The following is a 12,901-nucleotide window of genomic DNA, read 5'->3' as shown; positions in this document are numbered from 1 at the left end:
CAGTGTTTTCATGATGGTGAATATGAATAATTGTTTACATTGTTTCCACTCTAAATGTTTTCTTTCTGCCCAGTTATGTCAGCTTCAAATAATATGTTTGCATATTGTTACCCCGGTTCAAGCGTGAACATAGGACTGTGCTGATCATTGGAATTAGACTCATTATAAGAGGACATCATTATTTTTTTCAATGCAATTCAACATCTGTTGTTATTCACACATCCGTTTCAGTACACTACTTTATCTACCTTAACGAGCAAATCTTCCTGAACACTATGACAACGGAGTTCAGTGTCTAGTTTTGACTAGTTTTGCTGCTTCAGGGCTAGAAACTCACCCTTCTTGTATGAACTGCTCCGTCGGTTTCAGTGTCCCACATACTGTGCCACTGGCAATATCAAAAATAAATAAATCAGCTGTCATAAAAAACATGTTCCAAAACACTACAAAGTTAAATGAAGATGTTCCTCTGTTTCCTCTTGCTGCTTACTGGTGCTATGAATGCCATTCAACAGTAACAATCATCACATGGAACATTTATGGACATATATGATTATGAAAAATGCAAGCCTGGTCTTTATTCTACGGTGAAAGTGATCATGCTCAAGCTGTTTTCTCCCTTAGCAAATCAAGGCAAAACATTTCAAAGGGCCAGTGCCTGATATTTCAAGGACCTGCTGAGTGATCAATGTAGGCTGTCAACATCATGTTACTGATGCAGGATTGTTTACCATTGTCCCCACCAGTGTGTTAGAGCACACGGCTGTTTGTAAGACTTCACAAGTGGAAGCACTGTCGTCAGTGGTGGTCATGTGATGTTGATGGCAATGAAGCTTGGCATTGTCATTGTCTATAGTGTGTTTACTGAGTCAGTGTTGGTGTGGTCTACCGGAAGAGCTTTATCCACAGAGGAAGGCTCAGGAGGAGCAGCAGTAAAGCGCCGGTGACCGTCAGAGCCGCCACAAACCACGGCTGTGGGTCCCAGAACTCATTAATCACCGTCACCACCTCCGGGTTCTTCGTCTGGAAAAGAGACACTTCCATTGGGTACCCTAGGGTTTTATTTTTGACTGTGTGTTTCCAAAGAATATCTCACTGGGTCAGCTGCACTGCTACCTCCTTACATTACATTTAGTTGCCATAGTTACTGTAGTTATTGCATTCATTTGTTATTCGATATTAATAAATCATAGCTATATTAAAAGCTGATGTGAACAACTTGTATAATGAAAATTTCACATAATAATCACTAAACTAATTTTCTCCTATATATTTGTTCAAACACATCAACCACTGACATGATTTTCACATAATAGTTACTGTGAAACATAATTTAAGTAATGTTAATTATTGCTGTAAAATATATTTTCAATGTGAGAGATGCTAACTGTGGTTGTGGTAGTAGTTGTAGGTTTGGTGGTGGTCCAGGGAATGACGTATATATATGCCACCACGCTAGTGCTGTGTTTGCCATCAGACACCGAGATGGTGATCTCATAATCCGTGTCATCATACACTCCGTCTGGCACAAAAGAGAAGACGTTCCTGGAAAACAGGGTCAAGCCAGTCAGCTGGAACCGGTCAACTGCTGCACCTTTTTACATGTGAATGGAATCCAACACACATATCCACAGAGAGAGAGAAAGAGAGAGAGAGAGAGATGCATTTGAGTACAGCTGGACTGAATTTCAGTCAAGGTATTATTGTGTAATGGGCTATTGTCACAGAGCAAGGACAGAGATTCATTCTCTAAGAAGCTAATTTACTGATGGAGGTAATTTTTTACTAAATCTGGGGAAAAAACAATATAAATTGTGAACAACCGGTTTCCAGTGCATGAATTAAAGCTGCAGTTGGCAAGTCTGACAGATTTAGGGGACTTAGCCAAAAATTTGAATGTTTACAACACTCATCGAGTTTGTGCTCGTCAGTGCACACCAGACTGTGATTGACAGTCAGATCTCACACAGCCCTGCTCTCATTGGACCAGAAGAACCAAGATGTAGATTTTTGCAAAACAAATAGGTGGAGGTAGGCTCTAGGTGGAGGTAGAAGTGCAGGTTTTTTTCTAAAACCGGCTGATTTATGTTGTTCTGTCGGAGCATAGTGTCGGTTTCAGTGAATATGATCAAAAAAATCTTACCAACTGCAGCTTTAAGCCTAGTCCTAGACTAAAAGCTTTGTTTTCAGTGGGGATTTTTAATGAAGTTGTTGGTCCAGGACTAGTCTTTCTATGTATGGGAAACTGGTCCCCACTATTTTAATACCGTGACTTCTTTTGTTAGTGAAAGTGTTTGTGTTGATGTGAGTGAAGCAGGCGGCTGATGCCCTGCGGCTGACCACTGGTGATGGTAGCTGTGAGATGGTCTCTGTCCCGGTCCGTGCAGGTCAGCGTAAGGATGGGGGTGTTGGAGGCCAGGGTGGAGAAAATGGTGGACTCATAGGACACTGGGTCACACTCTGGGGCATTATCGTTCACATTCTGACGGGAAAACATGACAGGTGCAGAATAAAGATTCATCTGTGAAGCAAAAAAAACTAAAAAACAAAGTGTTTGACAGTAATGCCATTACAAATGTATTGCATTTTTATTACAAATGTATTGCAAAAAGGACAATGTAATGTATCTTCAGTCTTTTTGCATGTTTTCATTTCCTTGGCCCCGTATAAGCGACATTAAATGCACAAATATTTTCTTTTCAGAAAGACATAATTACAGCTAGACACGTAAATGTTGTTATTTTTACAACATAAAGTATATATTCCTGTGTGTGTGTGTGTGTGCGTGCGTGCACACTGTACCTCCACCATAATAGTGATTTGTGCCATGCCTGTGCGCTGTTTGGTTTTGTCCACATCCTGATCAAAGTCCACAGCCTTCACCTTCAGCTCATACTGGTCCTGGATCTCAAAGTCCAAATCTACCCCCAGGTAAAGCTGCCCTGCACACACACCAATGTCACATCAGCTCATTTCAGAAACACACACCCAAAATCACATTCATACACACACACTCAAAATCACATTCATATAGCATATCTGTTATACAGTACAGGCCAAAAGTTTAGACACACCTTCTCATTCAATGCGTTTCCTTTATTTTCATGACTATTTACATTGTAGATTCATCAAAACTATTAATGAACACGTGGAATTATGTACTTAACAAAAAAGTGTGAAATAACTGAAAACATGTCTTATATTCTAGTTTCTTCAAAGTTGCTATTTGTTTTATTTAATACCATATTCAGCAAGCCATTACTTGACAAATATTCATCTGTGGGCCAAATAACTTTGCATTCATTCATAGTTTTGATGCTTTCAGTGAGAATCTATAATGTAAATAGTCATGAAAATAAAGAAAATGCATTGAAATGAGAAAGTCTGTCCAAACTTTTGGTCTGTACTGTATGTATGTACAGGGATGGATTCATTAGTAATATTCATAATCAGTGTTTGCTTGTAATAAAATCATGCTTTATAGTAAAGGAATTTAACCTTGAACTTGCGGGGCCAATCTGACAGAAGACAAACTACCCTTGTCATACATCTCCACACATACATACCTCCAATGGGGTCAAGCGAGAACTGTCTCTCACCCTCCAGGAGGGAGTATCGGAGAGAGTTGAAGGGCCAGTCGCGGTCCACTGCACTGAGGGACGCAATCACTGAACCCCTCCTTGTGTTCTCGGGGACGCCGATGACCAGGGGCCCCAGGAATAGAGGGTCAAACTCATTCACAGGGGTCACCGTGATGAGGACACGGACTTCAGCTGAGAAATAAACATGCAAAACTTTGGCCCTGTCAGCTATTGGACAGCCTGATCTTCTGTAACCCAATTCATAAGTCTGAATACCAGCAGTGGTGTAGTCTACGTGATACGCAGGACTACGCAGTATACCCACTTAAACAGCATCACCATCTCAGTATACCCACTTAAAATAGACAAGGCTAGGTATTAACATTTGGGGTTGATCACAGTATACCCACTAGCTAACTAGACTACACCACTGAATACCAGCAATGTATTACCACCAAAATTGGTTTGTGTGCTACTACAATTGATTTCCTAAGCAGATGGGTTTTTTACACTGTATTCTGTACATTTTGCTCACTGTGATGACAAAACAGAATGATATACCAGACAAATATACCCAAGACTTTTTTTAACTTGTTTATCCTTGTCTTCAGGCATTAGTTTCTTCATGTTTTAATTCTGAGCTTCCTTTCATTAGAGATTTATTCATCAAACTCTTCTACATTGCTAGTATCACAGGTCAAGAACAAAAACAGATATCTGACTTGTGAGGGGAGGACTGCCAGAGTCTATGGCCAAAATGGTGGCTTCATACTGGAAATTTGTGACATCTGCAACATCGTAATCCAGGCTGTTATTCACCTGCAGACAAACAAGCATCAACATGTCTGAGTGGGGAACACACTCTGCAGAAACAGATTACAATAATGAGTCACATGCTCACAACAAGGCTTTAGTGCACCAAACACACACACACACACACACCCACACGTCAAAGTGCACCAAAGATACATACACTGAAGTGTACCCAAATCTAAGGATGGACACGTGTGCGTGTGTGTGTGTGTGTGTGTGTGTGTAATGATAACCTGTAGCTGTCCATCTTGAAGGCGAAACTTGAAGAGTGAGAGGCTATTCTCGACAACCGTGAGTGTGACGTTCTGGTTACTGACATCCACATCAAAGCAACGCACTGTGCCCAGACTTCTTCCGACCTCAGTAGTCTCAGGAACAGTTAAACTTCAGGACAAATGTGTAAACACATAGACTCATCAGTGCAGCTGCCATAGACCAGCTCCCCTCCTTTAAAGTGCTTTTGGTGTCAAGTCAACTGCTTCCAGGTAAGAGTGGTCACAAATGGCAAGGCTATTCTGAATACCTCCATGCCTGGTGGCTGGTGTCTTTTGGCCAAAGGGAATAGTTCAATAGTTTTTTTTTTTATTTAATTATTTTTTTTAAATGTGACAGGTTTGATCAAGCATCATATTATCTAATAAAATATGCAACAGATCTGAACTAGTCTTTGATGTGTTGCATGAGAGTCGGGTGAGATGGAAGCCTGATCAACTAACAGATTTTTTTTCTAATCAAAACACAGAACTTTTGTGTCTGATTGGAATGCACCCAACGGACAGCAATCTTTACCAGTTTACTATTACTGTTGAGGATTAAGATCAAATGTAACACTGCCCCCTAATGGCCTAATCAATTTATCTCAGTGGCAAGTTTTAAACACAGTGAGGATGTGTCTGTTTTGATAACATCAGTCTTTGTAACAAGGACTGTTTTTTGTCCCTACAGAATAACAACTAAATTTTAGATCCTTCACTTAAACAATACATAGAGTCTAAAAGGGTCCTCTGATCGAACCTTTCAGAATTCTTTGTGACAAAAAGGCTAGAGAAGGTCCTATGAAAACCCTTGTAATGGTCATATGGCAGTCTTGGAGCGGTGGACAGAAGCATACTCACACAATCACAGGGGGGACGCAGAGAGGCGCATGTTCGTTGACGTCCTGCACATAGACAGTGACTGTGGCAGTTCCGCTGCGGTCTTCAGACATGCTGAATGCTCGGACCAACAGAATACTCTTCTCCAGGGTCCGGTCTGATTCCAGGTCCAAATTGTAGCTCGTCTTGATGACACCATCCTCTGCGGCAAAGTACTGAATATCTTATACATGTACAAGCTTACTATACTAAACTTGGTTTCCTGTAGTTGTAAGCTTTAACCTGGACTAAAACAAAGCTTTGATGGAGATTTACATTGAAAAAAGCTTGTAGTCTAGGATAGGCTTGTACAGGAAAACGGCCCATACATTCTTATTTATATGCATTATAAACATGCTGTGCACTATGCACATAATATGCTATTGTTTTAAAAGAAAACTTATAAAAATGTCTGCAGGCAGTTCTTTACCTTGGCCAATTTTGAAAGGTGGGTATGGTTTTATGAAAGTATAGCGCACATCTGTGACATTGGGGTCAGCTGTTACCGTGGTAACAGTGCTCTCACTGCCTTCATTCTCCAAGATGGTGACATTCTGTGAGGGTAGACTGAAGAACAGCTATGTGATCAACAGAAGAGAAGGCTCAGGGCACTTTGCCTTATAGCTTATGCACTGTAGACTCCAAATCAATACAACTGCAAAATATCAGCCTATGCCATATTTATCATATTGATCATTCAACTCACAGAAAGTCCAGGGGCACGGAGTAAACTTTCAGGACCTTGATGAGGAGAGACCCTGTGCAGTTTCTTCCCTGTCGGTCTGTCACAACCACCGAAACAGTAAATTGCTGCAATGGCAAAACATTTTTTTTTAAATAAATAAATAAAAAACTTAAAAAATATCCACTCAAAGTCCCAAAGGTTAGATGGTGACTGTGCAGAGCCCTAAACGTCTCCACAGTGTTCTCACTCACTCTCAGGCCTCTCTCATAATCGAAGGTCTGATTGGATGTGATGCTGCCCTTGTCGTCGATGTGAAACTGTGCTGAGGAGGATACTGGTTGCACTTCGTAGATGGAGAACTGAAATGTGGATGACACATGATGAAAACCTTCTCAACCATGGACATGAGAAATGGAAGAGTGAGGGTGGGGGCGGGGGGTCAGTGAGTAAGTACAACTTCCTAACACTTGGATATTTTATATTAAAACTCATCCAAGTGTTCAAAGTGATGCAAGTGATGCAATGGACAGTGATGACACTGCACGTCTAAGACATATCTGCCATGAATCATGAAAGCCAGCCAGTGATACATGCCGTTATGGTGTCGTTATCATCTGGTTCCCTCGCTAGAACCGTGTAAAGTCTCACAGGAGCTGGGCTGTCTTCCGGAACCTGAACCACGGCACCTACGTAAAGATTTTCACACATCAAATTCACCTTCTGTGACATTATTAGCACATAAATCTATTAACCTTGACACCCTCATTGAAAATGATGGCTCCCTGCCACCTTTGGGACACGTTAACTGGCACAGCTCTGGGCCTGATTGGATGCCACATCAGGGCCACGTCCGCACAAGAGAGAGAGAGATCAAGTCCTGTCCAGGTCGCCTGTCCAGGGGGACTGCTTTAAAGTCAGCCATGGAGCAAATAAGCTGTCAGGTTGCCATTGAGGGGAAACTCTTCACCTAGCTGGAAGTGGGCATCACATTGAGGGGGCTCGTTGGCATCGGTGACGCTTAGGCTGAAGGTCCGCTCCACAAAGCCAGAGGGTGACTTGATGCCCAGACGTACGGTCAGGAGATTTGTAGTCTCATAATCTAGAGAGCCATTCAGAACAATCTAACAGAGGAACACAATTTTATAAAAACATTTATCAAGCCATTTGTATTGGTTGCTTCAAGCATTTACCAAGATGACTACTTGGCTGTGATGTTTTCTACTGTCTCTATTGTACAGTGGAGTATGTTTATACTTATACTTATATTTACCATTTCTGCTGTAAGTGCATGTTGTGTGTGATGCCTGTATGCTACTGAGACCCCCTGAATTTCCCCTTGGGGATCAATAAAGTATCTATCTATCTATCTATCTGTTTTTAGGTGACATTATTCAACCTGGACACTGAAGACACCAGAAACGTTTGTTGGGTTGACGATGGGATCCTCAAGCACAGGGTTGTCTGGAGTGATAGAGAGGATCTGGACATCAGGGTCAGGGTTGGCACTCGCGATCTGGAACTCCAAGATCACTTTCCTCGGACGAGTGCTCTCTGTGACCTCCAGAACGTCAGGCAGGTCAATGAACTCTGAGGAGAGAGCACACTTTCAACTTTTCCTCTCACTGAACTGGTAATGCATTGTGATTAGCATGTTTGTGTTATTCCCAAACGATCCACTGACAGAATGCATTTAGCCGTTATGTAAGCTCTTTGATTCTATAGTCTATTAAATATTCAGTCAGGACGCAAAGCCATTCCATCACCCCTCAGGAACCTGCAGCGCAGGATAAAAGTTAACAGCAGAATAAAACAACCAGGCTGACATGTCATGGAGGGTGATATGTCACTGTTTGCCATCAGAGGGAGTGTGAAACATTAATAAGAAATACATCTCTCTGTTTATACTCGATACGTCTGTGTTACTTAAATCAGCTTTTGCAATAACAGATCACCATTATATTAGCACCTGGGCTGGCAGTAGTTGGAGCAGGGGTGGATGGGGTGGTTGTTGTTGGGGTGGTTGGGATTGTAGTTGATGTCGTTGTCACTGCAAATAGCTCAGAGAGTGAACACCACATCAGAATGGGCATGTACAAGCAAGAAACATTGACATCCTCTCTCTGCTTTCTCAGGGCACAAATCACATATTTATTATACAATAAATAAACAATAGATAGCAAATGTTTTTAGTCAATCAAGTAGTTTGAGTAGCCTACATATAGGCCTATTTTACAGTTAAGGACTAAATTATTCATACCCCTGGCAAATACAACCCCAAAACAGAAAAAGTTGTGACGACTGCACCTTTTTAGAAGCAATACGGGTTTTGAGGCAGGAACAATTCTTTGCCATCACTCTGGCCTTGTGCTCACTTTTTTATGGATTGAGTTCTGGACTCTGACTGGTCCACTATAAAATGTTGATATTGTTTCTTGTTCACCATTTATTTCCCACTTTGGGTGGATGTTTCAGATCTTTGACTATTTCTCAAAGTCAAGGATTTGTGCTTGGTAGAACAATCCGTGCTGAGTCAAATTCTTCAAAGACGAGGCAAGGCTTCTTCTTAGCATTCGGAAAACACACAATGGAACTAGTGTGCAGGAAGCTGCAGATGTGCGTTATTAAACATCATGCCTCCTGCCCGCTTCTCTTTGAAAAACAATGAATGCACCAGTCATTCTCTCATGTGTATAAATTTAATTATACATGTTTGATTAATTTACCAATATAAACCACAGAGCAGCAACTATTCAGCAAAATTGTTTAGAGAAAAGTGTAATATTTTGCTTGCAATGGCGCTCATTAGTCATCCTTGACTTTGAGAAATTATGCTGCCTATGAGCCCAAGGTTCCCTGCTCAGTGCCTGAGGTTTTCCTTCAGAATCTTGATGGTCCTTTTTTCTCATGATGCCATTTAGTTTAACAATATTGCCAGGCATCATTGTCTAAACATTTTTTTAGACTGGCCCAGCCAGATCCCTCAAAACTTCCCACAGGTCCTAGCCTTCATTTCAGAGAATGTTTAGCATATTTATCATGACAGAGTTACGGTGCAAAAGAGTTTTAATTAAATAATGAACTGTTCTAGTTAAAATAGTCTGTTTCAATTTTATTATGAGTCATAATGTTTTTTTTACACTTTATGAATTATGGGGATGGATCCCTCAAAACTTCCCACAGGTCCTAGCCATCATTTCAGAGAATGTTTAGCATATTTACCATGACAGAGTCACAGTGCAAAAGAGTTTTAATTAAATAATGAACTGTTCTAGTTAAAATAGTCTGTTTCAATTTTATTATGAGTCATAATGTTTTGTTTACACTTTATGAATTATGGGGACTATTCCCAGCAGGTTATAAATAATGTGTCATATGAATGGGTGTCATACCTGTAGTTGGAAATGGTGTTGTTGTCTCTGTAGATGAAATTAAAAACAATAAAATGGGCAGATATCATACACTGAATTAAATGAGAGTAGTGAGTGATCATGCTATGTCACTTGCATGTATGTATAACATTGAGGGACTCCATAAAATATTGGACAACAAAACGGAAATATGTTTAGAAAAACTAAGATGATGAGCCAGCCCAGTGAGACTGTGGAAAATCATGGAAGCGATGTGGCCAACTGTATAACCTGTATCTGATCTGATGTGGCCAACTGTATAATCTGTATCTGATCTAATGTGGCCAACTGTATAACCTGATTTCTTTGATTTGTATATCGAAACACCTGATAAGACTGTTGACTATACACAATAGTCACAGTAACACATTCAATATTACGCACACACACGTTCAAGGAACTAAACTGTTGAAATCAATATACACCCATACCTTCAAGGAACTGAACTTTTGGAATTAACACTCATTCATTCAATGGACTGAACTCTTTGAATCAACACACACACACACACACACACACACACACACACACACACACACACACACACACACACACACACACACACACACACACACAGCTAGGGATAAGGGACGGAATTCAAAGTTCCCTTAGATGTTCATGTTTTTGTTGTTTAAAGAGCTCTTCCTTTTTATTTAATTATCTATTTCTCCTAGTTTAATGCTGTGTTACACTGCTGTTGGAGGCAATAAAATTGTTCAAACTGTTCAAATCATTAACTCATTTTGTGAGTTAATCAATTAATGCATAGCCTACCTCTCTCCCAGGCCTATAGGTTGATGTTAGTGCTTTATTTACTGGTCCAGGACTACGAGCGTTACTTAAGCAAATGCTTCTACAGCCCCAACACACAGAATCAGTACTGTACTTTCAAACGTAATTCCCTAATAGGTACACCTATTAACTATGCAGAGAAACCCTCAAAAAGTCACACCAGTTAACAATTTTCCTGTACAGTACATACATTTAGATTCACATAGAAACCTTTCACATAGAATTCACAGAAAATGGAAACTTCTATTAGCCTACACAATTTGAATAACAACATGCATCTTACCAATTCTTTGGAAGAAGCTGGCAAAAAACAGAGTGGCAAGAAGAGAAACAGAAGCCATTTTCAGCCAATTTACACCACTGGCTCTGACCGTGAAGAGATTTTGATTTGTCTTTTGACTCACTCGACAACTACAGACCTCAGTTTCTGGTGAAGTCTGTGGTCAGTCGGTGTTACCTTGGGAACCACAGATAAGCTGTCAGTACACGCCTTAGCCCTCGCAGTGCCATTGCCGTCTCTGTCTGGTTTTGTTGGATTTACAGCTCTGTGTGTCATATTGATTGATCATGAGTGCCATCTAATGTACTGCAGCTGAGAGACACACTGTCTCAAGGCCAATAAAGCTGCTAGTTATGACTGCTTTGATACAGGATGTATTGCATTTGTGTTGCTGATGCATTGTATATTGGCGACAATGAGACAATCAAGACTTTATAGCCTAAATCACTGTTGTCACAACACATACTCCATGGGCGTAATCATATATGTTGGCATGTTTACATGGCAACAGTAGACACTATGTCAAAGCACTTTGCAAAGGCCAAGTACTAAACTGCCAAGAACTACAGTAGCACAAGACAACTGGCAAGTGCTCTGTAATGATGAGGTTCCTTGTTTGGGAGTCATGTACCACAGGTGCTGAACAGAGATTGAATGTTACCTTTGAGAAAGGATTAAGGGAGCTGTTTAGCAAAATGTTATAAAGAATGCTTGTTTTGTCAACATCAATAATCTGCTGTACAGCAATTTACCCGTGATTAATTAGTAAACAGTTTTAAAGCACAAGCATGCAGATATGCCATCCACATTGCCCATCTCGTGTCCACGAATAAGCAATGAATGAGTAAGCCAGTGAACTGATAATGGTTATAGGGTTACTTGCTGCAGCTTCATGCTGTAACCCTTCTCTAGGTGGCGCTTGGACCATGTGGCTCATGCAGGGAGACCATTCTCACAGGTTTCTGTCTACCAGTGTCCTTCCCATTGCAGTACTCAGCCAACAGGAGCCAAAGAGGACTTGACAAAATCTCTGAACAAATTACAAATCAAAGATTTATGGAATAACCCTTATAAAATAGCATGAGTCAAAACTGAGTTTAAAAAAGAGTATCAGTTTTGGGGAAATTATTTCATATGCCGGGAATGCAATATCTTGGACATGAAAAAACTGTATTGCACTACATAATACTGCAGATTTTACTGTAGAAATGCAATATTTTGGGCATAACAACATTATTGTGTTACATTGTGCTTCAGAATTCAGAATAACTGTAAAATAACTGCAGAATAATGTAAGGGAAGGTATGGAAAGATGATTCAACAGTACACACTTTCAGGTTGTTTTCTGTCAATATCTTCTCCACCCAACTGAACTACTGTCTACTCATTTATTGAGTCATTCCGTGTTAAATCAGACAAAATTCAGAAAAATGGTTGCTGCACCATCTCAGATTTTGCTCAAAGTTTGACTACATAATATTTAGGTCCTAAAACTGAGACCTGTATAATATTTGTGTTAAACTCCAATGCCAATGAGAAGTATTATTCCTAGCCTGCCCAAACTTTCTATGGTGGAAGACAGACATGTTCTCGGTATGATTGGATAGTTAAAAGTTTGTACTGCATGCTCATTAGTTTTATATAAGGCCCTATGGAAAAAAGTGCAAAACTGGTGATATTGAGGGTGTTGAGGGTAAACTCATGTTTTGTATCCACATGGCACCAATCATTATTTTGTCTGCAAATACAATACTTTATTAGCCTAGAAATCTAGACGCACCCTAGCGGCGGCAAATTAATTTGCTCAGCCTGTACGTCTAGTATCAAACAATAGGGATTTCTATTGGCTGACGCCGTGGACGTCATTCAATCACAGCGCTCTATTTTGTTAGAGAGTCTTAAGGCAGGCTTAACAGGATAACGACAGTCCTGCGACGGTGAACAACAAGGAAGGTAGCTATGGCGAACGAAGAGCGGTTGTTTGAATCGGCGTTGGCGTCAACTTTGGAGGAGTTGGACTTGTGCTTTTCTTTGAAAGTTGAGCAACACAATGCTAATACTTGCCAGGCTAATACTTTATTAATGTTGAGCCAATAATTGAGGTCTCTGCAACACATGCACATGAACATATTAAGGATAAAACAAGGTGTGATTGCATTTTTTTGGAAATGGTTATAGGACTAAATGGTATGTGGGGTAGCTAGTAGGAA

The 12,901-nt window shown here is 40.5% G+C and overlaps 1 protein-coding gene across 1 annotated transcript; it reads right to left on the bottom strand.

The window, feature by feature from the left end:
- Positions 1–885: 885 nt before the first annotated feature.
- Positions 886–10,921, bottom strand: LOC143104860 (cadherin-related family member 4-like). Its single transcript, XM_076269195.1, has 16 exons — positions 10,869–10,921; positions 8,179–8,259; positions 7,976–7,986; positions 7,609–7,799; positions 7,180–7,333; positions 6,861–6,898; positions 6,464–6,571; positions 6,034–6,105; positions 5,510–5,703; positions 4,628–4,778; positions 4,304–4,400; positions 3,567–3,773; positions 2,803–2,942; positions 2,341–2,482; positions 1,389–1,522; positions 886–1,023 (listed from the first exon to the last, which is right to left on the bottom strand). Exons 1-16 carry the CDS (start codon positions 10,919–10,921, stop codon positions 886–888), a joined length of 1,911 nt encoding a protein of 636 aa, XP_076125310.1.
- Positions 10,922–12,901: the final 1,980 nt, after the last annotated feature.

The sequence above is a fragment of the Alosa pseudoharengus genome, unplaced genomic scaffold (genome assembly GCF_046254945.1).
Source record: "Alosa pseudoharengus isolate Yale_2024_CS ecotype anadromous, Long Island Sound unplaced genomic scaffold, YU_APseudo_1.1 YU_APseudo_1.1_scf_5, whole genome shotgun sequence".
Taxonomy (NCBI): Eukaryota; Metazoa; Chordata; class Actinopteri; order Clupeiformes; family Clupeidae; genus Alosa; species Alosa pseudoharengus.
Note: the sequence above shows the minus strand (reverse complement) of the source record. Positions and strands in the feature narration are given on the sequence as shown.

Excerpts from the sequence above, each read along its gene's own strand:
- LOC143104860 (XM_076269195.1), bottom strand. The coding sequence starts at position 10,921 with ATGGCACTGCGAGGGCTAAGGCGTGTACTGACAGCTTATCTGTGGTTC. Across the intron at positions 8,260-10,868 it reads GCTTATCTGTGGTTCCCAAG|TGACAACGACATCAACTACA; the intron begins GTAACACCGACT and ends AGCTATTTGCAG. Across the intron at positions 4,401-4,627 it reads TTCAAGATGGACAGCTACAG|GTGAATAACAGCCTGGATTA; the intron begins GTTATCATTACA and ends GTTTGTCTGCAG.